At 39.3% G+C, this 24,707-nt stretch overlaps 2 protein-coding genes across 6 annotated transcripts in view; one reads left to right on the forward strand and one right to left on the reverse strand.

Moving 5' to 3' along the window:
* FRRS1 (ferric chelate reductase 1) overlaps positions 1 to 9,892 on the reverse strand; it is a 33,979-nt gene extending 24,087 nt beyond the window's left edge. The window contains exon 1 of the mRNA XM_074832589.1: positions 9,828 to 9,892. The gene's annotated coding sequence lies outside the window, so the exon portion shown is untranslated. The remainder of the gene's footprint in view (positions 1 to 9,827) is intronic.
* Positions 9,893 to 10,042: 150 nt separating this feature from the next.
* Positions 10,043 to 24,707, forward strand: part of AGL (amylo-alpha-1,6-glucosidase and 4-alpha-glucanotransferase) — a 38,401-nt gene continuing 23,736 nt past the window's right edge. For 2 of the 5 annotated variants that reach the window (XM_074832579.1, XM_074832575.1), the window contains exons 1-12: positions 10,736 to 11,005; positions 11,457 to 11,606; positions 14,098 to 14,308; positions 15,199 to 15,365; positions 15,813 to 16,016; positions 19,318 to 19,499; positions 19,735 to 19,846; positions 20,149 to 20,269; positions 20,424 to 20,526; positions 20,617 to 20,714; positions 21,289 to 21,428; positions 23,881 to 24,068. In XM_074832579.1, the coding sequence (XP_074688680.1) occupies positions 11,525 to 11,606; positions 14,098 to 14,308; positions 15,199 to 15,365; positions 15,813 to 16,016; positions 19,318 to 19,499; positions 19,735 to 19,846; positions 20,149 to 20,269; positions 20,424 to 20,526; positions 20,617 to 20,714; positions 21,289 to 21,428; positions 23,881 to 24,068 (1,608 nt within the window). In that variant the 5' untranslated portion in view covers positions 10,736 to 11,005; positions 11,457 to 11,524. Of the gene's footprint in view, positions 10,398 to 10,735; positions 11,006 to 11,097; positions 11,117 to 11,176; positions 11,359 to 11,456; positions 11,607 to 14,097; positions 14,309 to 15,198; positions 15,366 to 15,812; positions 16,017 to 19,317; positions 19,500 to 19,734; positions 19,847 to 20,148; positions 20,270 to 20,423; positions 20,527 to 20,616; positions 20,715 to 21,288; positions 21,429 to 23,880; positions 24,069 to 24,707 lie in introns of those variants that run through there. The other 3 variants (XM_074832576.1, XM_074832578.1, XM_074832577.1) reach the window with 3 other exon arrangements.

The raw sequence follows: 24,707 nt of genomic DNA on the forward strand, positions 1-24,707 counted from the left end.
TGCCCGCGGGTGCGCTCGGGGATACGCGAAACGGCCCCTCAGGAACCCGCCGCCCTCTCCCGCAAGTCGGTGGCCAGTGTGAGTCCCCGGGAGAGGTGGGCGCCTGTGAAGGGCGCGGCGTTTCTTTGCAGTCTCCAAACGTTGGAGGTGTTGATCAATGTCTGGGTTCTACAACTAGAATCTTGCCCCATGGGTTTCACTGGGAGAGGGTCCTTGTAAAAGCCTGCAGAGCTCATTTGCGGTGCTGTTCATATGCCTAAAGGTGTTCACGTGTACAGGCCTGCAACAACAGGTTTTTCGTATCAAGAAAGCAAATAAGAACTGGCTGTAACTGGGGGTTTGCTGGCAGAAACTGCAGTTATTTACACAAGCTTCTCCGAGTTCTATTTTTCTTCATTTTATTCCAAGTCCTCAGTTGCTTGCAAATCAAAGCAGCACAAAAAGACAATTATTTAATAAATATCTAAAAGAAATTTTGCCCTCCCACGGAATAGAAATATTGTGATTCTGTTAACAAACACCTTGACTGGAGGGCTCTGGTAATTCAATTGCTTATTAGGTCTAAGCAGTTCTAGTGATTTCAATACTATTTCAGTCATGTTTCTTTAGAAAGTACATAGCAGTACGTAGCAGACTTGCAAATACTCTGTTAGTGTTCTACTGTTTTCTCAGTTTCTATAAAAGCAGCATTAACCTTAGAGGTACTCTGTAATAGCATATTATAAGATATATTTAATGTGAAAAACAATAATGAACTACTTTGCCTAATGAGACAAATGATTTGACTGTTAGACTTGTATTATCCTGCTCATAGAAGTCACTGGGAAGCTGACATCTTGCTAAGTGTACAGCAACTGAAGAAACATAACACATAATCAATAGTTTAAACATGGGCATTTCCCCCTAGCTGAGGAAAAAAGAAAATCAGTTTACAACAGCCATTCATAAAGTCCCCAAACTATGAAAGAGTTTTATAAAATGGTAAGCCCAAATACATACATGCTTTATTAAGTGCTTGTGTGTTTCTAATTAATTTATGCTGATTAAAAACAGCCTTCCTTGCAGAATCATTATTAGTATAACAAATACTAACAAATACACTCCACAGTATGAAAATGGGTGATCACAGTGACCAATATTCTTGACAATATTTAGGTTCATAACTTACACAGATTGTAGTGGAATTAATATCCAAATATTAAGATCTTATTTTAGGGTCTTGGCTCATTGACAGAATGGCATGTTTATGTCTGAAACATCACTATACAAAAAAGATGTGGACAGGCTGGAGAGGGTCCAAAGATCATCACAAAAATGATCAAGGGATTAGGAAGTCTGCCATGTGAGGAAAGGCTGAGAGAATTGGGTTTGTTCAGCCTTGAGAAAAGAAGGCTTAGGGGAGACCTTACCACCATGTTCCAGTATTTAAAGGGTGGCTACAAAGAAGATGGAGACTCCCTTTTTACAAGGAGTCACATGGAAAAGATGAGGGGAAATGGGTACAAGTTACTCCTGGGGAGATTCCAACTGGACACAGAGGAAAATTTTTCACAATGAGAACAATCAGCCACTGGAATAATCGCCCCAGGGAAGCAGTGGATTCCCCAACACTGGACAGGGTGCTGGGCCATCTTGTCTAGACCATGATTTTGACAGGAAACTTTGGACCCGATAATCCTTGAGGTTCCTTCCAACCTGGTATTCTACAATTGTTATAAATATAAGATATATGGTAGTAATTTTCTCATTAAGATCCACAAGGAGAGATGAAAATGTGAGCTACAATCCTGTTAGAAACTGTAATCAGAGTTTAAGAAAAAATTCATTTATCTGTGAAAGGTAAAGTGGGTAAGAGAGGGAATACTGTTTTGCTTCTCATTTTATAGCTTCTCTTATTTCAGGTGTTAGCTATTGCCAATGAGCTACAAAGCAGGGGAAAACCAGGAAAACACCAAGAGAATCAGGATAAAACAATTACTCTCTAACTACAAATATCCATACTCCTTCTGCATCATTGATCTGTCTGGAAGGAGTCTTTTCAGACATACTAGTCTCCTTAAAAAAAAGAGGGCTGGGGCTTAGGTTTTAGTTTTCCTGCAAGCCTGAAGAGAGATAAAGTCGTGTAATCTACTATTGAACTATGTCAGAGGATGACAATGTCAGGTGGCAAATGAACAATGTAACATCTAACATGAAAAGAAGCTGATAACTTTTGCATAGTTTGTTACAGGACCTCAAGGAAGTAAGTAAAAGCTTGTAATTTTGAAAGCAACAGCAATTTCATAAAGGAGACTTCATGCTGAGTATATAAAGGGGAATTTCTGTTGCTTAAGAACTGAGGAAACAATTAAGTAAAATATATATAATTTTGGAAATTAAATATTGTGCAGTCCAAGGCATATACTGATAGCTTTGCTATCTTTTAAGCCCAAAGTAATATGGAAAACAATAAGCCATTGAAGCTAGGTCTGAAGAGAACCCATGTTATTATGTGGTTCCTTATAATCAATTTTTCTCTTAGGTATGAAGCCAACTATGCAGCAGAACTGTGGTATTTTAGAAGGTCAGCCCTTGCTCAAGTTTCATATATGTGTCTACTAGGCAAATGGTTTCTCTGTGTTACTGGCAAGATTATCACGGTAAAACATCGAGTGAGTTCAAGTGATGTGCAAAAAGGCTGCATCCCTATCAGATTGTTTTGATGATGGATAACTTGGATCTAAGAAGTTTTTGTTACTATTTTGATATATTGACATGTGTTTGAAAAAGTGCATTTAGATTTGGATGAATACATGCAGGATACTGGCCTTCCTATGAAGGTAACAATCCTGATATTTATTCACCTCACTTGTGTATCCTACACTTACAGAACTAGACTTCAGCATTTATCAAGCTTTTCAGCATTATTGTCTTGGCTAAATATGTATTAAGGAAATAATAACAATAATATTCCCTTAGGAATAATTTTTCCTACCAAAGCAATTTGCATATGCTTTTTTTTTTTCCCAAAGAGATGGGAATGTTGAGTCACTGAAACAATCCTGACCATCTAAAAGGAAATAAATGATGATAAAAGTCACAATGTAGGATGACATATTTTTCTCCATAATTAATTATTTTCCCTTGAGCTTTGGTACTGTTTCATAATTAATCTGTTTTACCAACTGACTTACTGTTAACCCACAAACTACGTAAGTGTATTCCACTGACCTCCAGAAATATCCTTTTTATGTATCCTTCTCTTTGGGCTTTAATCCTCTCTACTAATCAGTCCTTTCTATTTTCACTATTTTTAAATTTTTTTGTGTCACACATAAAAATTCACACTTGGAAACATACAAAAGTACTTGTTTACCTAGAAGTAAAAGAAAAACGCATTTTACGGCTTTCAGACATTTACACTAACTAGCCACCTGGTGGCATTAGCCACTAAGTAAAATAAGGTTTTCCACTTGACTACACAGAAACCTACTTTCTTTTTGTATCTCTATTCTGACACATCAACAGCTTAAGTACGCGCACAATAGCTTTCCACGAAAATGTGTATCGACTTTGACTTAAAGAGAATTTTTTCAAAAAAATAATCCCTTGCTTATCTGAAATGTAAGAATTAAGTCTGGTTCCCTGATACCAATTTGAGCCAGGTGTGTATAGCTGCTATGATACAATGACAACCTGCCACTTTTCTGAAAGAGTCTCCACTTAGTTCAGTGCACAGCACAATTAAATAAATGGATAAAGGACAGCAGTAAAATAATTTTACCCACTTCAAGGCATGTGGGCCATCTCTCTATCTGATGCACTATATTGAAGCTTTATCTGATAAAAGTACTGAATTATTAACTTTATTGTTTTCTATATCTTTCACCACTTCTGTGGTGCTTTTTAAATTATTAATTTTTTCTATCACCGAGATCTGATGAGATCCTATCATCCCATTTCAGAGGGAGCAAAGAGCTTGCTGGCAAAAGCATTGACCTGGAAGTGCTTCAGTTTAAGGTACTTTAGACCTGGTTACACAATTCATAATGTGAAACTATGAGACTAATTGAAATCTAGTACAATGCTCTTCCACACACTGATCAGTTTCTTCGCCAGCCAATCTCAATTTCACCTCTGTGCCACAACTTTTTTCCTCTTTCCTTTCACTTGGACTAGGAACTAATTTTCCCACTCTTTTTCATCTCATCGGTCCTTTCACAGACAACCCATTTTCAGTTTTTCACCTTTTTCTCAGTAGCTCTCAATTTGTCTCCTTCATGGCTTATAAATGCATTCTTTGTTCAGACCTCGTATGTCCGTGGGTTTTGTGGTTGCTCTGACCTGAAGCGCAAGAAATCGTTCTGTAGAGATGATGCGTGATGCGATGCACAATGCTGTTAGTTGTAGCAATGTGCTGGTTAGCACATGCCCAGTACCCCTGTGGGGGAACTGTGTGGTGATGTTTGAGTATGCTCAGTAGGAATGCTTGCAGGGATTTTAGCTCTTACTTTAGCAAGTCTCACCTAAATGCTTGCAGAGACTTTCAAAAGCTAACCAACTGGTCAGATTGTGACAGAGCTGGTAAAAGGCACATCCAACATGGGAGAATTGTGAGAAGATGACGAGAGAAGATTGTTTCATACCAGCCTTCAAGCCCTATAAGCAGCAGTCCTCACTTGATGAGCACAGGGGAATATCAAGCGAGCTGTAAGTGACCCAGTCCAGAGATGCTATGGAAAGCTGCCTCCTGCAGAGCCAGGTTAGTACATAGTTTCTGTGGGAATACAACGGAAGATTGGTGAGGAGGATTGAGTAAACACACTCAAGTGACTTGCAGCTGGGGTGCTGAAAAACACATGTATCTCACTAATTGTTGTTTAGCCCTGTGTGCTTGATGGGTAGAATGTCTGCGTTTAGATAACATAGGCCTATGAGAGACTCAGAGGCACCCTATCGAACATCCTTGAGATTCCTGCGCTGCTGTGGGAAAGACCAAAGCACAGTGGAAAAGTACGCCTGCAAAAATCCAATACGTAAAGGTGAAAGCAGCAGGTTTGAGATATTTTCTTTCTTCACCTCTTTCTGGCTAGCAAGGACTGAGCTCCGTGGTGCCTGCATCCCCGCTTGCGTGCCTCTGCCCAGGTGTTGCTGCGGAGATCCCCTAGGTTGCAAGGTAACTAGAATAAATTTACTCTTTGCATTTCATCCGTGGTTTTGTGGTTGTTCCTGCATCCTGCCTGTACCAGCTCACACAGTGTCTGTGCAGCCAGTACCTCCAAGGACATTCCAGACTTTGGGGAAACCTGCTGCACAGCACCTGCAGTGACCCAACAAATATGTCACTGACATACTCGGAGGCAAAATATCAGTACTGCGCTACTGTCTGAGACAGTGATTCCTCCACCAGCAAGAATCCAGCTGGAGTGGTAAGCCAGTGGTTTGCACAGAGGTAAGATACTCTAAAAAGCTGGGCAGCAGCAGCAGTTTGTCACAACATACAGCAGTAATTCCTGGCTCCTCTGAGTTCACATGGGAGCTGCTGCCCAGTTACGGGCAAGCTACTTCCAATCAGCCATCCTAAGCTCAAATTCATGGCTAACCAAAAGATCTGACGATATCGATAGGACACACATTAAGTAAGAACTCTGGATTTCTGGTAGCAGCATTTGGTGATGTAACTGTAAATGTTGAATTAGGTACACTGATTGCTATATAGCAAAAGATTTGTCAGTCTGAATTTTAGCTTTGTAGCATTCTAGCGCAAACCACTCTTGCATCATTTTCCCTGCTCATATTTAACTTGGTGGTAGAAGGCAAAAACTGGTTGAAAGGAGGGCTGGGACTGAAAGTGATTCAGCAATGAGAAATCAGGAATTTGTTCCAAGGCATGAAGATGAGGAAGAGATTAAAATTATATTTTAAAACAAATGCTTGGTGTAGTCATACATTTGGTGAAATATTCTCCTTCTGCAACATATTACAGCATGGTAGACTTTAAATTACTATGGCTTGAAGTCTGTCTGTGCTGAAAGATTACAAAGCAGGCCCACAGACCTCAGTGTTAGCTTTCGGATAAACTCAGGTTATGTGGAACTAGTATGTAGTTATTTCTTTGCTTAAAAAAATCAGATGACAATTTTATACAACAGACACAAGTGCAATCAGTTGTTTACCATTTGAGCTTAAAGAGCTGTCTAGATAAGATTTAAGGATTGTTATTTTAACGGACCAGGAAAATATCCATGATATTCTCACTATAGTTTGATTAAAGAAAATTGAGTGTGCAGGAGACACTTCTTACATATTTATTTTTGAGGAGGAAATATAAAATTTAAAGAGTAGATCTGCTTGATAAAACACTGCTAGAGTTCCTTTAGAAATAGATACTCTGGCGTGTTAAATCTCAGCATATCTCACTAGTGTTAAATGGAACAATTTACAGGAAGATAAAAGTGCTGGTAGTGATTCAGAGAACTGGTGTAATATGTTCTCATTGTAAAACAAAAATTGGCCCAGTACACATTAATTTATTTTACATTTAACTAAGTTAAATGGTACAAGAACACTTAGTTTAAAATTTTGTTTGCCAAGTCACCACATTTGCAGAAGATTATTAATATCAAATTAATGTGATGCTGTCAGCTAAAGCACAGTCAAATGTATCTTAAGCAATTATGTGAAAAACTACATTTAACTATAAGAAAATTTTATTTGGACCTCTTTAAAGATAAATGCACTGAATTTTACAATTTTCTATTAAAAATTAATAGCAGTCTAACTTTACACAGGCATTAAAGCAGAGAGCATTGATTGTTTGAGGCCACACAGTAAAAGAATGGCCAAGCTGGGATTAAAAGCAAACGAAAAATGTTTCTGCAATCCAAGAATTCATGATGACAGCAGGTTCATCTTTGAAAGGTCAAACCAACACTGCCAAGTAACTAGAGGAAAGGGCATTTACATATTCAGTAAGAACAAACTGCACAGGCTAGTGTCCTAGCCTTTCCATCTTGCTTGATTTCTTACCTATATAGACATTTTTATTCCAGCCTACTATTTATTCACTGCCTCTCAGGCTGTTTACCTATGTAGAAGAGATTTTTAAAAAATAGGTTACAGGTGATTACTTCAATGTTCTGACCAATATTTTCTCTCAGTACTAGATTCTAATGTCCAAGGCCATATGTAAATTCCTTCTGGGCACGTAATGTGTCTAAGAACAGCATTTGTTTTCAGTCACTGCATAGCAAAGATCTAACTCACAGAAAAGACTGCAGTCTAATCAAATTGCAGAGATACAGTTTTAAAGAAAGGAGCTTTCTTTCAAAATCAGGTTTGCATTTCTGGATGAGATCTCCCCATTAGAAGACAACAGCTAGACAGAAGATTCAACATCTCCTAAGCTTCCTATTGTTTGAACAATAGCACAGTGTTAATTCATGAATTTACAGGTCATGAGCGTGGGGCACTGAGAAAAACTATGCTGTCACTTTAAATTTTATGAAGTCTCATATCTCCTGCATACAGGCCAAAGGAATCTGCTTTTAATTTTAGTTAGATGTTCAGTTAAGTTCTCTCTGTGCTAGCTAGCTTTTATTGTTGTTATTGGGAGCTATTGTTCTGTTGTTTAAAAAAAAAAAAAGAGTACTGTCATGTAAGTACTCTAAGTTCCCACACTTTACAGTCATGACCTTTAAAATAGGCATAAGCAATATGACGTGAGTGTGATCTGACACCTAGTGAACAGGCTCCCCAAAGTGTGTTGAGGCCACTGCTAGGCTAAGTGTTCTGTAATACTGTGTTACAAACAGAAGGCAGGAAGGGAGGGAGTACTGGGAAGGTGTATGTAAAAGGACTGAAAAATTCTGGTATTAATGTGTTTGAAAAATCTGGAAAATTATTTCCTGATAATGACATTGATATGGTATCTACTCTTATTTTGAAGCAACTATTGATCTCTTCCTGCTGTGGTATATCACATCACACACAGACAAACTGCAAACTGAAGATAAAAATGGCACTGTGAAATCCACTATTTAGATGCCAATGTAGCAAATGCTATGCGTGATTGCTGTTGGCTGTGTCCTATACAATACCTGCAATGCTAAATAGTAGCACTTGTACATGATGTTTTGCTGGTGTGGTTCCCATATTCAGAAAGCCTGCTCAATTTACGTCTGTTAAATTAACACAGGCCCAAAGTCTGTAAAGGATGTGCCAGCATAAGGGTTGATGTTGATGGAGAAAGGATTAGAGCAGTCTGCTCTGCTTTCCTGATTAAACTTCATCAAGGGACCTCCTATATTCATTCAGTATCTTTGTAATAGTATTTTTTTTCATATTGGACTGAAGGCCAATGAAATGGCACTGTTCTAATTATTGATTTAATAGTACTGTGTAGTGGATCAAGTCCTTCATTTAGACTGCTGGCATCTGTTTAGCTACAGTCACAGATGTTGGTCAAAATAACTGCTTCAGGATTTGAAATCAGGAGGCTGTATGTATACTACTTTGGTGTCCTAATGATTTTTATTTTGAGAAACTTAAAAATACTTTTTCATAAACTTGGATACATTTCAAAACCTGTCTAAATGCATAGTACAGTGGAAATGTGGTAGTGCAAACCTGGTAATTAGAGTAGGGTGAGTTTCCCTATTAACTAGGGAAAACAAAAGAACCACATTTTAAAACCTGGTAGCAGTGGTGAAATTGCCTTCAGTAATACCCTTTTGGGTTTTTCTTGCTTTTCACAAGGTATTAAGCATTCACTTTAGGATAACTATTTATGCAAGGGACTTGGCTACATAGGTGTTACTTGCTCTTCCTCTCTCAGAACTGTTCACTGCATAAGCAGTTCATGAAATGACTAAGTCCCACCCCATTTGCAGTACGTGACAGGACAATAGCAAGCCTGGAGGAAGAGGCACTTGTGCAAGGCTCTGTGGCAGACCAACTGCAAAGTCACATCAGGATACTGAAGCCTTCTGAGGACCACAGCAAAGAGATGGTCCAAACCTCTTTCAATGACATGTCTTGGTTTGGTGCCTTTGACTCCCGTACCTGCTGAAGCTTCTTGTATTTCCCATTCCTACGTTGTATCTTTACTGGGACACATCCAATTCAGAGAAAACAGCCAGCATACCAGAAGAGCCGGCCTTCTGCTAGTTGCAAGTCTGTCCTGTATACAAAGCACACAGGCCAGCAAGCTGAGTAAGGAATAAGGGGACTAGAAACGACAAGGAAGATGGGAGAATCCTGCAGGGCCCCCAGTAAATATCCATGTAAAATAATCCAGGCTGGAGATATCATGTTTGAATCATATCTGAATGAGTCTCACTGAGGTGAATTTAGGGGAACTGCATAAACACAGTGGGGCTTTTACTAGGCATTTTGCCCCAGTCTGTCTAGGGACCCTAATATTGTCAGGGGGCTTAGAAGTTGACATATTGACTTACACCCACATGAAAACCTTTCTCAACAATACCAAAAAATGTGAACTGTAATGAGGAACAAACAGATTTCTTAGAATGTTCAGAGGGAGGAGCAGGTGAAGGGGGAGAGAGAAAAATTAACTATCAAAAGGTAATAAGTTTGAAATGGGTGGAAGTGTTGCCATGAATATCGAGGCCTTTGGACTGCCCCTAAAAGCATTGTATGAACACACTGCAGTAAGACACAGTTATAAGGCTATGGGATGACTGGAAGTAAATGGTTAAGTCTAAATTGTTTGCAATTCCACAAAATATACCACCTTTGAAAGGAAAAAAATTATAAAGTGTAACATAGTGACTGTAAATTGAGAAGCACTTTTTAAACGTAGTTCTAGGCAGTAAAAATAGACTGACCTTCCAAAGCTGCAAGGCTGACCTTTACAGTGCAGTTAATGACTTCAGTGGCGAGAGGCCTGGAGCAACTGTCCCAGATATTCTGCAATATAAAGCAATGGTAAGGGCTGTCTGGTGACAGCGGTTTGGATGACTGTGCTTCAAAACAAGGGTGGTGTGGGGTTTTTTGGGGTTTTTTTTTGATTTATAAACCACCTTACCTCTTGGTCAAAGACAGATCCCGGGAGTTTGTAGTCTTGCCCACATACTATATATAGCACTTAAACCCGAGCTGACATCATGTTTTTTCTACAGCGCAGCCTATCAGAAAGGAGCCGGCTGCCTGGCCGCTGTGTGCCCCGGGAGGCGGCGGGCTCCTGCCCGCCCGTGAGGCAGCGGGGCGGGAGCGCTGAGGAAGCCCCGCGGTGCGGCGTTGCCATCGCGGCGAGGGGCGGCTGAGCCCGAAGGTGCCAGTCGGGCTACTTCAGGCAGCCTTTAAAGTCGCATTTTCCTCAGCGGAATGCCCGTTAAATCACACAGAGCTTTAGTTTCGGCTGCCTGAGCCCCCTCGGTGGGCGGTCTCTCCTGCCGGTAAGCACAAGCCGTGTGTACAGGCGCCGGTGGGGGCTACGGCTGCAAAGGCAGGGGCAGAAGATCAGGTACCGCCACGCTGCGCTCCCCAAAAGCTCTGGGGTGCTCCGGGCCCGGACCGCGGAGCGATCGGCCCGCCCGCAGCCGCCGCCGCGCCAGGGATGAGGGTCACCCCGAGGCAACCTCTCCCTCAGGGGCCGCTTCCCGCGGCGGGGCGGGACGGGGCGGGGCGGGGCCGGCAGGGGCGGGGCGGGGCGGGGCAGACGCAGCCTGGCCCGGCCCGGCCTGGCGGCCCCACACCGCTGCCGGGGCGGGCCCTGGGCTCTCGCGGGAGCTGCGCCGGCGCCGCCCGTCTCCGTGCGCGGCCGCGGCGGAACCAATAAAGTTTGTTGCAAAAAAAGCGAGAAAAGGGGAGGAAAAAAGCGGTCCCGCCGAGTCTGTCGCGGCTGCTGGCGAGTGCGTGAGTGACTGCCCGCCCGGCCAGCCCGGGGCTGCCGCAGCAGGCGAGGGCGGACGGGCTGCTCCAGCCCCCGCCCCGGCTCCGCTCGGCCTCGGCAGCCGTCGCCCTCAGCGGGGAGCTGCGCCTCCGCCGCTCTCCGGGCCCGCTCGTGAGTATGGTGGGACGGCTGAGGCGGCACCGCTTCCCCCGGAGGCAGGGCGGTGACAGGGGGCCTGGCGGTGACTCCCGGCAGCACCGGGGCGAGCGGGGAGAGTGACAGGTGTCAGGCTCCCCCCACCCCCCCACCCCCCGCCCGGAGGCGGCTCGGGCCGGGGGCACCTCCGCGGCTCTGGCTGGGGCCGGGCCGCGCTGTGGGACGGGGAGCTGCTCTGGGGTGCTGCCGACGGCGGTCCCCGGCCAGAGGAGGGCTGGGTGCCTCCTGACAGCTGCCTCCTACCCTCCTCCCCCTCCTCCCTGCCCTGCCGCGCCTCGTCTCCTCACTCCCCTGGGGCTGGGGAACATGTAAGCGCGACCGGCGGCTGAGGGGTTCCCAAACGGCCGCCGTCCTCCCGGGGGTCGCCGCTGACCTCTGGGTTTTTGTCTGTGTTCCCTCACGGCAGGGCTCGCTTCTCCCTCCCCGAAGTGAGTCTCCTGGCGCGGGAGGAGCGCGGGGCGGACGGCCGCAGCCATGCCGAGCGGTAAGGAGACGCGGCTGCTGCACCTCAGCGAGATGGAGAAGCTGGATAAGACCCTCTTCAGGTTGGAGCAAGGTAGGTCGAGGGCGGCGGGCTGCGGCCTCCCCAACCTCCTCTTCCTCCTCCTCCTCGGCGGGGCGTCCCCGGGGCCGAGTGAGAGGAAATGGCCGGGAGCTCGCCACCTTCTTTGGGCAGCAGTGGAAGGGGAGCTCAGCCTGCAGTGGTGTTCGGTTTTGGTGTTTTGTTTTGTTTTGTTTTTTCCTCCTTGTTTTAATATGAAACAATTTCTGACGTGCTTGCTTCCACTGCAGAGCCTCCAGTCGTGGTTCAGTCTGACTCGTAAAGCTCTTCAGAAATGAAGAGCAGATGGGCTAGGAGCTGTCAGTCTTCATGGGAATGAAGTGCGAAGCGTTTTTTAGACAGGCCCTGAGGACAGGACCTCTGCTTGTATAACCTGTACCTCAGTGACCTGAAAAAGTTCTCATAAGTCAAGCTCTCCAATAGTTATCTGCAATGTGTTATGTGGCACCCCATGTTTGATATTATAATTTTGAAATATATCAATAATACTAACATTTTGTAAAGTCTGACATACTCTTTCAGAATATGGGATCTTTAGCTCCTCCTAAATCTTATCTTGCCTGTCAGATTCTTATAGCTGTGCTATGTTAGTATTTTGGCTGCATACTTCTAAGAACTTGACATTCTTTCCCTCTAAAAGTGTTCTTAAGTCTATTTGTAAAAAAAAAAAAAAAAGCCAAACACCAACAAAGAAACCCAAATCAAATGAAAAAACCACGCTGCTAATTGGTCCACTATTATGCTGGTCAGCAAATTCAGACTATAAAACTAAAGCCATTTTTAATGATGCAACAATTTTTATTACTCATGAAATTTTGTGGGGTTTATTTCATAGGAACCTAACATCAAAGTGGTTTAGTAGAGGAGCAAGATTTTGGTTCTTGAGAATAAGAATTCTCTTCAGCTATATTGATTTAAAAATTTTCTGACAGTCTAATGTGAGAAAATGTCAGTGCTGAAGAAGTGGAGAGTTGACCCTAACCTCCATTTTTACCTAATCCTTCTAGTTGTGTAATTTTATTCAAAGGAGTCGCACAGAAGTGCACGGCTATCAGACATTCAAAATGCCTCTGCTGGTGGCAGTATCTGAGAGGGCATAGCTAATTTTGAGCACAGCATTCCTGATGTCAGTATAACTGTTACAGGAAATAAGATATCAATGGCATATATCCCTCTGCTCTAATTTTAGTAATCTCTGTAATAAAATGTCAGAATAGTACTGGGAAGAGTGTATTTAACCTTAAGAAAGTGATGTTTTTATGTAAGATTTTTTTTTTTTCAGTCAAATTCACTTTACCTGACAGATACTCAGATCCTAAACCCATTGCTTTACGTGGTGGTGTTTGGTGCAGTGACGATTATGTTAAGAGAAACTGCAGGCTTGATGAGACTTTATATATAAATGTATTCAGACATTGAATTCTGATATTAGAGTCCCTATGATTCTACTTAATAAGCAAGTGGCTTCTTTTCAACTTCACATACTGGAACTTGACTTGTTCAGCAGTTTTTTACACTTTATAATTCATTATCTGTGTATTAATAACTTTCTCTTTTTACAAATACTCAGGTTTCTTTTACTCCCAATTTTGTAGACTGCTACGGCTAGTAGGTGTTCTACTACAGTTAACTACATGACTGGCATGTAATTTAGTAAAAGTTGTGCAAGCATTTATACCCGTTTCAGTCACTTGAAAGGACCCTGTAATTAGCCATGCACATGATGGTGGCCCTCATACCTGCAAGTGGAAACCTATTCTTAAACCTGTTGACTAAATTTAATTTTTCATATCCAGCTGAACAGACTACAGTATGGTTTTAGATCCTAATATTTTAACTTAATTTTGTTCTCATTATCACTGGTTTCTTAAGTCTAAATACTGTTCTTTCTATGTGTGTGTGACCTGCAGCATGTATACAAAACTCTCTTTGGTTTGTTGAGCTCTCTGAAAGTTTAACAATTTGTACATTGTAGATTACACACAAGCATATATCATTTTCAGGTAAAAGCATAAGGAATTTAGCATTGGTTAGTTCCTTCAATGGAGAATGAAAGAATCTGAAAATTTTCTCTTTTGAAATGTGTTCCTCATTTTTTTAGATATTTTCATGGGGCAGCATAATATGTAGACTTGGTAAACTTAAATACCATGTAATCCAAAATCTGCATAAAATTGTATGTAGTCTGATGGTCATGATTTGCTGTATTTTGTTTTTAAGACTTTTTACATAGCAGAGAGGAACAAATTGGAAAAGAGATTAATAGTGCCATATAAGTAAAGAAAAAGGATTATATGCAAAGTGTGCAAACAGTAATGTTAGGAAAATAGGGAGAGATGATGCTGTAGAAATCTGCCAGGAATTTCGGCAATGTTATATATGTTGGTGCACTTTCTTCTTAGCATAATATCAAATTATGATTTGTAATTACGGAATAGAAATATCTAGTTCTCCTGATGAAGTGTTTTTATCTTTTTCTCTTGAGGTTTTGAACTACAGTTCCGATTGGGCCCGACTCTTCAAGGCAAACCTGTTACCGTGTACACAAATTACCCAGCTTCTGGAGAAGTATTTGATCGCCACAAGTTTAGGACACTATCGTGGCATAATCCCACAGGAAAAGAGGATGACTCTGACAAATATTGCAAGCTGGATCTGCAAATTTCTGGGTCATACCAGTACTATTTCAGTCTTGGGTAAGTGCAATTCTATACAGCCAAATACAGTCTGCTCCCTTGATCTACATTTTAACCTGAAGAAATCACTGTTAAGAATAAAAACATGTTTTCCATGCATTTTTGAAATTGCAACCGTGGGGCCTACCTGAATCTGCTAATGCAAGACAGTAGCTGTGGTGGTAGTTTAATACTTTCTGATGCAAAGATATTCTGGAGAATATATAGAACAAAGTTGATCAACTTTCTGTGAATGTTGGAAAGGCAAGCCATTTTTACAAGTTTTTAAAGTCATCAGCATTCTGAGTATCTGAATAGTTAATCTGTACTTTCTTCATTGAGTTTGAAGGTTGTTTTCCATCTTTCTAGCCCAGAGGTTCTTGTCTTCTTCACATTCTTTCCTTCCTCCTTTGTTTAAACAGGACAAGTGCAGAAGAGAATGTCAGTATCTGTAATGATTGTAGTCTGGTATTTTGAGTTTCTGAGAGATGGGTGGTTAAATTCCCTCAGGCTTAAAAGGACTTTCAGTTCATGTATCTTCCCAAGGGTGGTGCTCAAATGAAGGTCTTTGTAGATGGGCAGTCATGCTTTCTGTGTTCTGTCCATATCCTAAAATGAGGAAGGAGTGCTCTGTCTCAGAAAATAACAAAGGTATGTCACTTTTGCAGAGAGTTTAAAGCTCTATATCCCAACTGTGTTTTCTTATAAATCCAGTAGAGAGATGATGCCTAAGAGAGGAGCATCTTTTCAGTGTTTCCTGTTATCTTCAGATGTCCTGCAGTCCTGTTTCCCACCTCCCCCAACCACCGTACTGGGCTACTGTGGTTTTGAAATAATTGTGCTTGTTGGATTCTCTTTATGAAACTGACTGTTACAATAGGTGTTTACCAATGAAAATTAATTTTTCCTAGAAATGAAAAAAGTGGTGGAGGTTACATAGTTGTGGATCCTATTTTGCATGTTGGAGCCGATAATCATGTGTTACCTTTGGATTGTGTTACACTCCAGACGTTCCTCGCTAAGTGTCTGGGACCGTTTCATGAATGGGAAGATAGGCTTAAAGTTGCAAAAGAAACAGGTAATGTCAATGCACATATTAAAGGATACACGTTTGTGTCTTATGATCAAAAACCAAAGTTATGTTGAAACTCTTCAGTGTAAACAGCTCATTTTTTTTTTAGTTTGTAGACTAAATATTTTCTACTAGATTCAATTTAGTTAACAGGTTAAGTCAGTGAAATAATTAAAATATTTGCAGAGGTGCAGAACTTCAGGGATTTCCTAATATGGGAAACCACTTTTGTTTTATTGTTTTAATTTCAGATAGACTTGGAAGTTTGTAGAACCGATAGGGTGATTTTTAAACCTTGTGTTACACAGAATTTCAAGGGGAAGATTCGGGTTCATTTACACTGATTATTCCAAACACTAGTTTTCAGTACTTGTTACAACTCTAACTTATGATTCTTTCAATTAACTTTGACTGAAATTTTACTTATTAAATAAATGCCTTCTTATTACATAGGTTACAACATGATTCATTTTACACCACTGCAGAAGCTTGGACTGTCTAGATCATGTTATTCACTGGCTGATCAGTTAGAAGTAAATCCTGACTTTTCAAGCCATAATCAAAACTGCACTTGGAGCCATATAGGAGCTCTTGTGGAAAAATTGAAAAATGAGTGGAATATGCTTTGCATCACAGATGTAGTCTACAATCATACTGGTATGATTTATGTGTGTGTTAATAACCATGTTGGTTCTGTAATAATATTTCATTCTTTCTCTTTTTCCCTCTTGAATCCATCTTTTAGTAGCTGTTTTAAGCAACTTAGTTGTCTCTGTCTTTGACTCTTTCAAATTCAGGACAACTCTTTACAATTATAACTGATACATCTCCATAACAGATGTAAAAGAATTTAGTATTGTTACTGAAAGAGTGAATGGAGCCCTTCTTGGAGAGAATTAATGAACTGTGCATGTGTCTGTATTTTTATAATATGCTTATTTTTATGATCTGCAGTGTGCAGCTCCCACATAAATGAGTGGAATCTGCATTATGAATTACTTGGTGAACATAAACTGAGTGCTTTCTTGTTAAACAGGGTATTATGCTTCTAGCTGCTTAAAAGTAACTACTCTAATTTGGGTCTGACGTGCAAACAGAATAGGGACAAGAGGCTAGGATTAAGCAATGGAGGAAATGTTACAGCTCAGGCTGTGGGGAAAGCAAAAAAAAAAGATAGCTTTGTGTTTGGGGTGAGGTTTTTTTTAAGCACAGATATGTCACTGCATTGAAGGCTTTACTTAATTGCTTGAGGGACAGTGGGTTTTCTTCAGTATGATCGGATGAAATTTAAGTTATAGTGCTTTGTCATTCGAAATTCTGCTGATTATTTGGATAATGAGTTTACTTCGATTATGTTTCTAATGTAGTTTTCACTGTCATCCTAAAGATTGTGATAATTAGCATTCTCATAGCAGAGAGTACAACTGATTATGTATGTTGATGTTACAGTCCTTTGAGGCTTAAAAACCTTAACCACAGATACCTCTGAATTTCAACTTTATTTGCTTTAGTTCTTTGGTGTTGACTGCTGCCAAACATTCCTATCCAATCAGTCTGCAGTGCAGTGTGGGCCCTGTTGTTTGCCCTATCTGTTTGTTAAAAAGTTGCTAAGTTTAGTTATTGGCAATGTGTCCGAGGGAATCTGGCTTCTAAACATTCTCCCAATTTCGGAAGAAAAATTTCTTGCACTTTACAAACTCAAAGTCTAGTTTCTCTCACATGTGCTTGAGATCCTGTCATCTTTTCACTGCATATATTTGCATGTTACCAAGGAGAATGTTTTTATGGACAGAAGTACCTAACTCTAAACTATTAGATTTCAAAATATATTTGAGAAGAAAAATGTCACATTATTTGGCTACATTTGTAGAAGGAGTTTTCTGGGTTACATTCAGAGTTCAAAGTAATCTTCGTTGGGATGAATGACTAAACATTGATGCTATGGTGAAAGGATGTTTAGAAGTGTCTAACAGGATAGAAATATTCAGATGACCATGGTCCTGACTTACGTCATTAAGCAAGGTATACTTGATGATTTTGTTTCCTGCTTTCAAACTTCTAAACTTGTTTATAATCAAAAGCTCTTGATTTACAACTGACTTCAAACTTTGTTAAATGCCAAATTTAGCATAAGCAGAGAGATATGTTGATAAATGTCTAACGATAGATGAGTAAGCAATAATATTGTATATGCCTGTGAAGCTTTTTGGGGGCTTTTGAAATAAGAAAGTAAGCAAATAGTTTTCGAGTTTCTTGATTAGATGGAAATTTAACTTTACTCTTTGTTTTGGTATTTTAGTTGCACAGTAATTTCTAGTAAAGTCCTTCATAGTAAATCATGGTTCTTGTTAGATGAATAAAGGAAGCTAGTTTTGCTTTTTGGAGAAAAATACTTTTTTCAGAAGTAGTATATGTATTAAAAAAAACCCCAAAGTGTGGGGGGGAACTGCTTGGCCTAGAACAGCCTTTAACAGCCAGAACTTGTTATTGCTTTCTGTAACTTTAAAATGAGTATGGTGGTTTTAGTTGTAGATGGCATTTAAACCATGGAGATCTTAATTTCCACAAATGGTTTAACCTTATAAACATAGAATTTTGCCATGTTCGTAAGGGTCCTGAGATATAATGTAAGAGGGTGTTCAGAAGAGCTGTTTGTACTATAGCTTGAGAGAGTACACTCTTCTTTCCTTTTGACATTTTTTCTTGAACTTCTTTCAACTAAGCAAACTTGGGTTTTAGGTGTTAATTATTCTGCTATAATTTTGGACATGTTAAAAGCTCTTCATGTTTCCAATATAATAATTCGTTATATATTTTCCCTTGTGTGATGTACTACTTCTATTTTTCTCTGCTTTTCTCAAACAATGGGTTAATAAGACATGTTCTATGAGAAATTATATTAAAAAACCCTTGTAAAACCTGAGTAAAAACATGTTTTAATATTTTTTAAATATAATTCTTGTTTTCAAGCATTCCATGCTTTTCTTTTTTTACATGTAGTTTCTCAATCAGAGGTCCATTCAAAAGAATATATGACAATTATTTTCAGTTAAATAGCATTTAGGACGGTTTCAAAAATTGAAAGAAGTTCACTATTGAGGACTTTTTCTTATTGTCATACTTCCAAAATCAAAATTCTCTCTGTTATATATGTATTTACTCATACTGCTGCATGCACACTACTGTCTATATTAGAATATTACACCCATTTTCTAGTGAACTTTCTGTGAGTTAATTTTTAATGTTCAGCATATCTTCTGGTGCTTGTTGATACTACAGGAAAAGTTTAGAAATTAGACACAGTAGAGTGTAGTGTTTGATCTGAACTAGTGTTCTATTTGCATGCACCAGACAGTGCACTCATCTTCCTGTGTAAGACTTGGTGGCATTGCTTCCCACCACTGTGCTTCTTACTATGTACACAACAATGTCACAGCTAATCCTTTCTTGAAAGTCCATTTAACTACATTTTTCATTAATTTTTTCTTGGGCAATGTGTGTGCACTCTTGCTGTCTGGCTGTGTGTGCGTAATCTGATAGGATTAAGAATATTAAAAAATAAACAATTTAGGCCATCTTGGTTTGGGATGTATGTTTGGCTTTCAACACACAAAGAGCATTTCTTGTCCATTATTTGATGTATTTCCTGCAACAAAAATATATATTTTTTTTTTTTTTTAGTGTGTTAGAGCTGGTGGTACTATTGCATATTTTAGTGTAACTAACAGAAAGTTTCTCTGCAGACTCTGCAACTGTATTTGTTGCAAAACAAATAACTATCAGTAATGCATAAGACATGATTTTCTATTGGCATGGAAAATTTTAGTTGAGATGTGAACTAACTATATATGCCATAGTACCTTAGCTTCTTGGTGTCAGGATGTTTGCACAAAACAACTAAGTGTTCAGCTTGTGTACTTACTTTTTTTTTTCTTTCCCCCTCCCTTTCTTGAATAAGCTACTAACAGTGAATGGCTCAGGATGCATCCAGAATGTGGCTATAACCTTGTAAATTCTCCTCACCTGAAGCCAGCTTGGGTCTTGGATAGAGCTCTGTGGCACTTGACCTGTATGGTAGCTGATGGAAAGTATACTGCTAAAGGGGTCCCTCCCTTGATTGAAAATGATCAACACCTGAATGTAAGTGAATGAGAAGGAAGTATTAGGTAATGAACTCTGTAAATAGCTGAATGAACCTTTAATATTTCTAAGGTTGTGGAAATGCGCAAAAAATGGTGTATACTTTGCAGATATATTTAATGAAATAACCACTTACTCTCCAATATTTTTTCTGAATCATTCATACAAGTACTTAGCTTTTCTTAATTATATTAATCATCAACATTATTAACTAACATAATTTCTATTTTTACAGTGTATCCGTAAAATAATTCGGGAAGATTTATATCCAAAACTTAAACTATGGGAATTTTTCCAAGTGGATGTTAATAAAGCTGTACAGCAATTTAAAACCCTTCTAACTCAAGGTAAATGAAGAGTGTGTTGCTGAAGCATGTGATTTACATATTTATAGTTCAAGAAACTTAGAAGTAAACTTAACAGTAAGCTGGAAAACAAAATAATCCCATTTTTTGCAATGTGAGAAGTCTATGCTGATTTAAGCATACAAGAATGCTTTGCAGGCTAGTAAAGCCTTTGAAGACTTTGCACCCCTTCAAAGCCTTTATCTACCCCTATCTTGCTCATGCTAGAATTATAAAAGTTGTATGTCTTTTACATGTAATTCCTATTTTTACTTTATGAATACTCTTTTCTATCTTGTTCTTAGGCAAAATGAGTACTAAATCTGATCCAAATCAGCATCTTCAAATAGTTCAGGACCCTGATTATAGACGATTTGGCTGTACTGTAGATATGAATATAGCATTGGCAACATTCATACCACACAGGTATTGTATTATTGATTACAATTTAAAATCACAAGTGAAGTTAAATTTGAAAAAACAAAGAAACAAAATTATTTTCAGAGATGGGTATGTACACTGTATGTTTGAAAAAGAAATTATTCTAATTGTTCTCTGCTTTTAATGTCCTCCTGATAAGCAATGGACCAGCTGCAATAGAAGAATGTTGTAACTGGTTCCGCAAGAGGATTGAGGAACTGAATGCTGAACAGTACAAACAAACTAATCACCATCAAGAGCAGGTCCTACAATTACTGTGTTTTAATGCTCAATTGTTTTAAATTGCAAATAAATTCAGGCATTTCAATAATGCATAATTCAATTACTTCTAGGCTGTCAATTGTCTTGTGGGGACTGTGGTTTATGAGCGACTGGCTAGTGATGGTCCTAAGCTGGGTCCTATCTGTAGAAAATATCCTTTAGTCACCAGGTATATATATTTTTTTTTTGTTTATAAACTATTAGAATCTATCTCGGGAAAGTGAGGTTAAAGTTCATTAGAAGTATACATTTCTGTGTGCAAGTGTATGTTTTCTTTCCCATGGACAAATGCCACTTAACACTGTTGCTTAAAAAACTCAATTCGTTAACTGTTTAATAAACAAATGTGACCAGGAAGAATGAAACAATGCTTATAGCACATCGAAGCATTACATAGAGCAAATTGTTCTTGTAGGTGGAAGAGGAGTGGAACTAGGAAAGTTTATGCCTTTCAAGTTTGATGTACTTGATGCCACTAGTGTATCTGAAGATACATCTGAAGGCTTTAATCTTACATTTCCAGCTGACACCAAGACAGTGGCAACACCTCTCCTTTCTCCTTCAAGGCATGCTACAAAAGAGAAAACTCGCTGTCTTTTATAGTCTAGCAGCTGCTTTTTTTGTATCTGTTTTCTCTGCATGCCAGTTCATAGCAGACATTTTAGTTTCAAAGACGACAAATTTTAGCTTAGGTTACCTTATATGGTTTTCATTGTTTTTTTAATTGCCTGTCTGTTCCATAGGTATTTTACTTATCCATTCAAAGAGCTGACTGTGGAGGAAGAAGAAACTATGATACATCAGCCAGATAAAGCTTGTTATTTCATGGCTCATAATGGCTGGGTCATGGGAGATGATCCTCTTAGAAACTTTGCAGAACCAGGTCTGTAAAAGAACTTTGAATCATCTTATAAACCCTTTTGATATTCTAGCCAAAGCAAAAAGGATTTTATTTAATCTGTCTTTTTTCCAGATATATTCCTATGAAGCTGCAGAATAACAGATACTCAGTTTACAGCACTTTATTTCCCATTCAGCATACAGATCAGCTGTAAGAACTGGGATTTGAGGTACAGTTTTGCAAGATTTGAGAGGGAAATTACCAGCTTTCTGCCACTGAAATGGGGACATCCTGCCTCCCCACTTTTGTCATTGTCTTTGTTGCTTACTTTGTACTTTGTTCCAACACCACTGCTTGTTGGCATTTCCATAAGACAATGACAGTGTGGCAGAAAACTAATGCAATGAAAAGGTGGATAGTGTTTTACTGCACTAGTGAGCAAAAACTGGATCTGTGAAAGGTCCAGTGAGTGGCAGGCAGGCAGTCAAGAGATGACCCAATTAATCCAAATTAAGTATGCAGATTACTTGTGAAGGTAAAATAGGGTGTGAAATCACCATGTGCTAAAATGCTGTATTCGAACTCCTTTGGGGACAGCATTGATATCCAATAACAGCAAGGTTGACAACTCTTATTTTCAGAGTAGTCATTCACTTTGTAAACTGAATCAAACAAAGGCTGGTTTAATTCTCGCTAAAAACATCTATATAAGAGTTTGAGTCTACTTTAGTAGAGGCTAATCTGATTGATACTTCAGAGTGATCTGGAGTTAGAAAACACCTCATTTCTGCAAAATAGTTTACAGCCTTTTCACTGCTTTTTATTTACTTTTTTTTTTCTCCTTTGCGAGGATGAAGATAATACGCATTTCGAGGGTCTTTCTGTTCAGTTGCCCTTCGGCTACTTGCCCTTTCTTCTGGGCAGACTGTTATACTTTTTGCTTCAGTCACAGGCTTCAATCAGCGTTTAGTTTAGCACCTAACTTCCATTACTGAGTTTTCTCTCCTAATTAGTCTACAGCTTTTTGAGTGCTTTATACTTGTGTTATACCTTTGGTTTATGCCACACATTATTTCAACTGAGAATACAGTGTGAAGAGATGATACGTAAGGGCACAAATACCGCAATTGCAAAGCAACTGCAGCTGGTTCTGTAAATGGCCCTTGAAAAAATCATGTTGTACATCCAAAGAAAGCCACTTTTTCTGTCCATGTAGCTATGTTGCCATTAGTGAAGGTAACAGGTAGGCTGTGCTTAAGTGAATGTTCTTGAAAGTAGTGATGACTTACAATCCCTGGTCTTTACTTACTACCTACATACTCTTGTTATGTAGGCCCAATCATTTAGGTGTCCATAATGCGAGCCTTAAGAAATTAGTTTGGCTGAAAAATCTCTTTGCTAAGGCAGGATTGCTTTTCAGCTGAACAAGTTTCATGATACAATTCAAGGTTTAACCAGTAAAATACCCATGATGATGCATCAGCTTAGCTTGTCTAGCAGTAGCAGAAGGCAATGGAGTAGCTATGTCTTACTCATCCTGAGTGGTGCTGACCCTGTTCGTGCTTTGATCAGGTTTAGATAAGATGAATATAAATAGACCTTCAGAAGACTGGTGGCTCAAAGGTAATTGTATTTCTCTTTAGTGGGTCTGATTATTGACAATTCCATGGTTGTGCCTTGATATTACATATTGCAAATAGCGTGGGGTTTTGGAGAGTTGGTTGGTTTGTTTTTAAAATTATCTTACTGCCATTGTCAAATATGTGATTTATATAGGAGAGAAGTCACTTTTTTTTAGATATGACTGATTATTTAAGTCTTTGTCACAATTAAATCTCTGTCAGTATATTCTGTGCAGTAAGTATATTATAGGTGAACTCAGATTTAATTTTTTTTTATTGATTGCATCCAAAAGAAGGCAAAAAATTGTGTATGAAACTAGACTAGATGGAGGATAAATACTTCCATACGCACAAAAATTATTTAAGGACTTTGTCCATTTCAGTGACCTACCTGCCTAAGTACTTTGGAAATTTGCCTTACATCATCACAGTTTGCTGTTAACAGAAGATAAAACTTTAAATTGTGGCTGTGGCAATTTGTTTATGGTAACACAGTGAGATGTTTTGGGTTTTTTTTTTTGGCCAGTATAAATCAAACTACTAATTTTGTTCATTTGTTTGCTGCTTTTTCTTTTTTTTCCTCAAGTACAGGTTTTTTAAACTGCTTTGAAGAATTGAAAGGAGTTTGATTTCAATCTGAATATTTATTTCAGTGTCACTATAGAAGTTAAATATTCCATTGGAGTAGTTTGAAATTATACATCAGTATAGGGTATATAGATTTTGAGTTGATTTGGTTATTGTTAGAATTTCTAGTCATCTTCACATTGTTCTCCTACTCTTCAGCAGTAGAGTATGAAATACCACGCTTTCATTCTGGTGCACGTTCTGTACTACATATGTATGCTATAGTGAATTTATTTCCCTTACAGGTTCAAATGTTTACTTGAGAAGAGAGCTTATTTGTTGGGGAGACAGTGTGAAGCTGCGTTATGGTAATAAACCCGAAGACTGCCCGTATCTCTGGGCACATATGAAAAAATACACTGAAATCACTGCCAAGTATTTCCACGGTGTTCGTCTTGACAATTGTCATTCAACACCTATTCATGTAGCTGAGGTACGCAAAATTAAGCATGCTTATTATAAAGCAGATTCTGTCTGAAATAAGTCCTGCACTGTTGCTACAAAATCTGCAGGATCTAGGTGGCAGAGTTCAGGGTGAATGAATCTTCCTCATAGCCAAAGCAAGGTTTCTTGACTGGTGATGTTTAGATATGGTTTCAGCTACTTTGAACAGTAGAGTGGTATAGTTACTGTATCTTTCAATTCTCTCCTTTAGCTGAAATATTGTGGATGTGGGTGGACCTGGCTAACTTTTCCCTTGTGTACCTATGGACTTAGCATGTCATTTTTAGCTGGGGTCATTGCCGAGACTTGGTTGAAAATCTTAGTGTTTCTTTGCCATATATGTTTTGTTATTGCCGAATTAAACAGTAAATGGTTTACTTTCCAGAATTTAAAAGTTGGTAAAGAACACCTGCAAAAAGTTCAGTCTGGCAGGCTTATTGTTGAGATTAGTGCTTATTGTTTACCACGGAGCTGACTACATCCAGAAATTGTACTTACCTAGTAAATTAGCTTTAAATAGATTTGAGTAGTGCAGCTTGTTAGTGCTTAGTCTTACCATAGTTACAGAGCTTAGCTAAATCTATGAAGAGCTCTCTAAAACAAGTTGATTTGCCCACACAGAAGTTGT

This window comes from Strix aluco, chromosome 8, assembly GCF_031877795.1.
Source record: "Strix aluco isolate bStrAlu1 chromosome 8, bStrAlu1.hap1, whole genome shotgun sequence".
Taxonomy (NCBI): domain Eukaryota; kingdom Metazoa; phylum Chordata; class Aves; order Strigiformes; family Strigidae; genus Strix; species Strix aluco.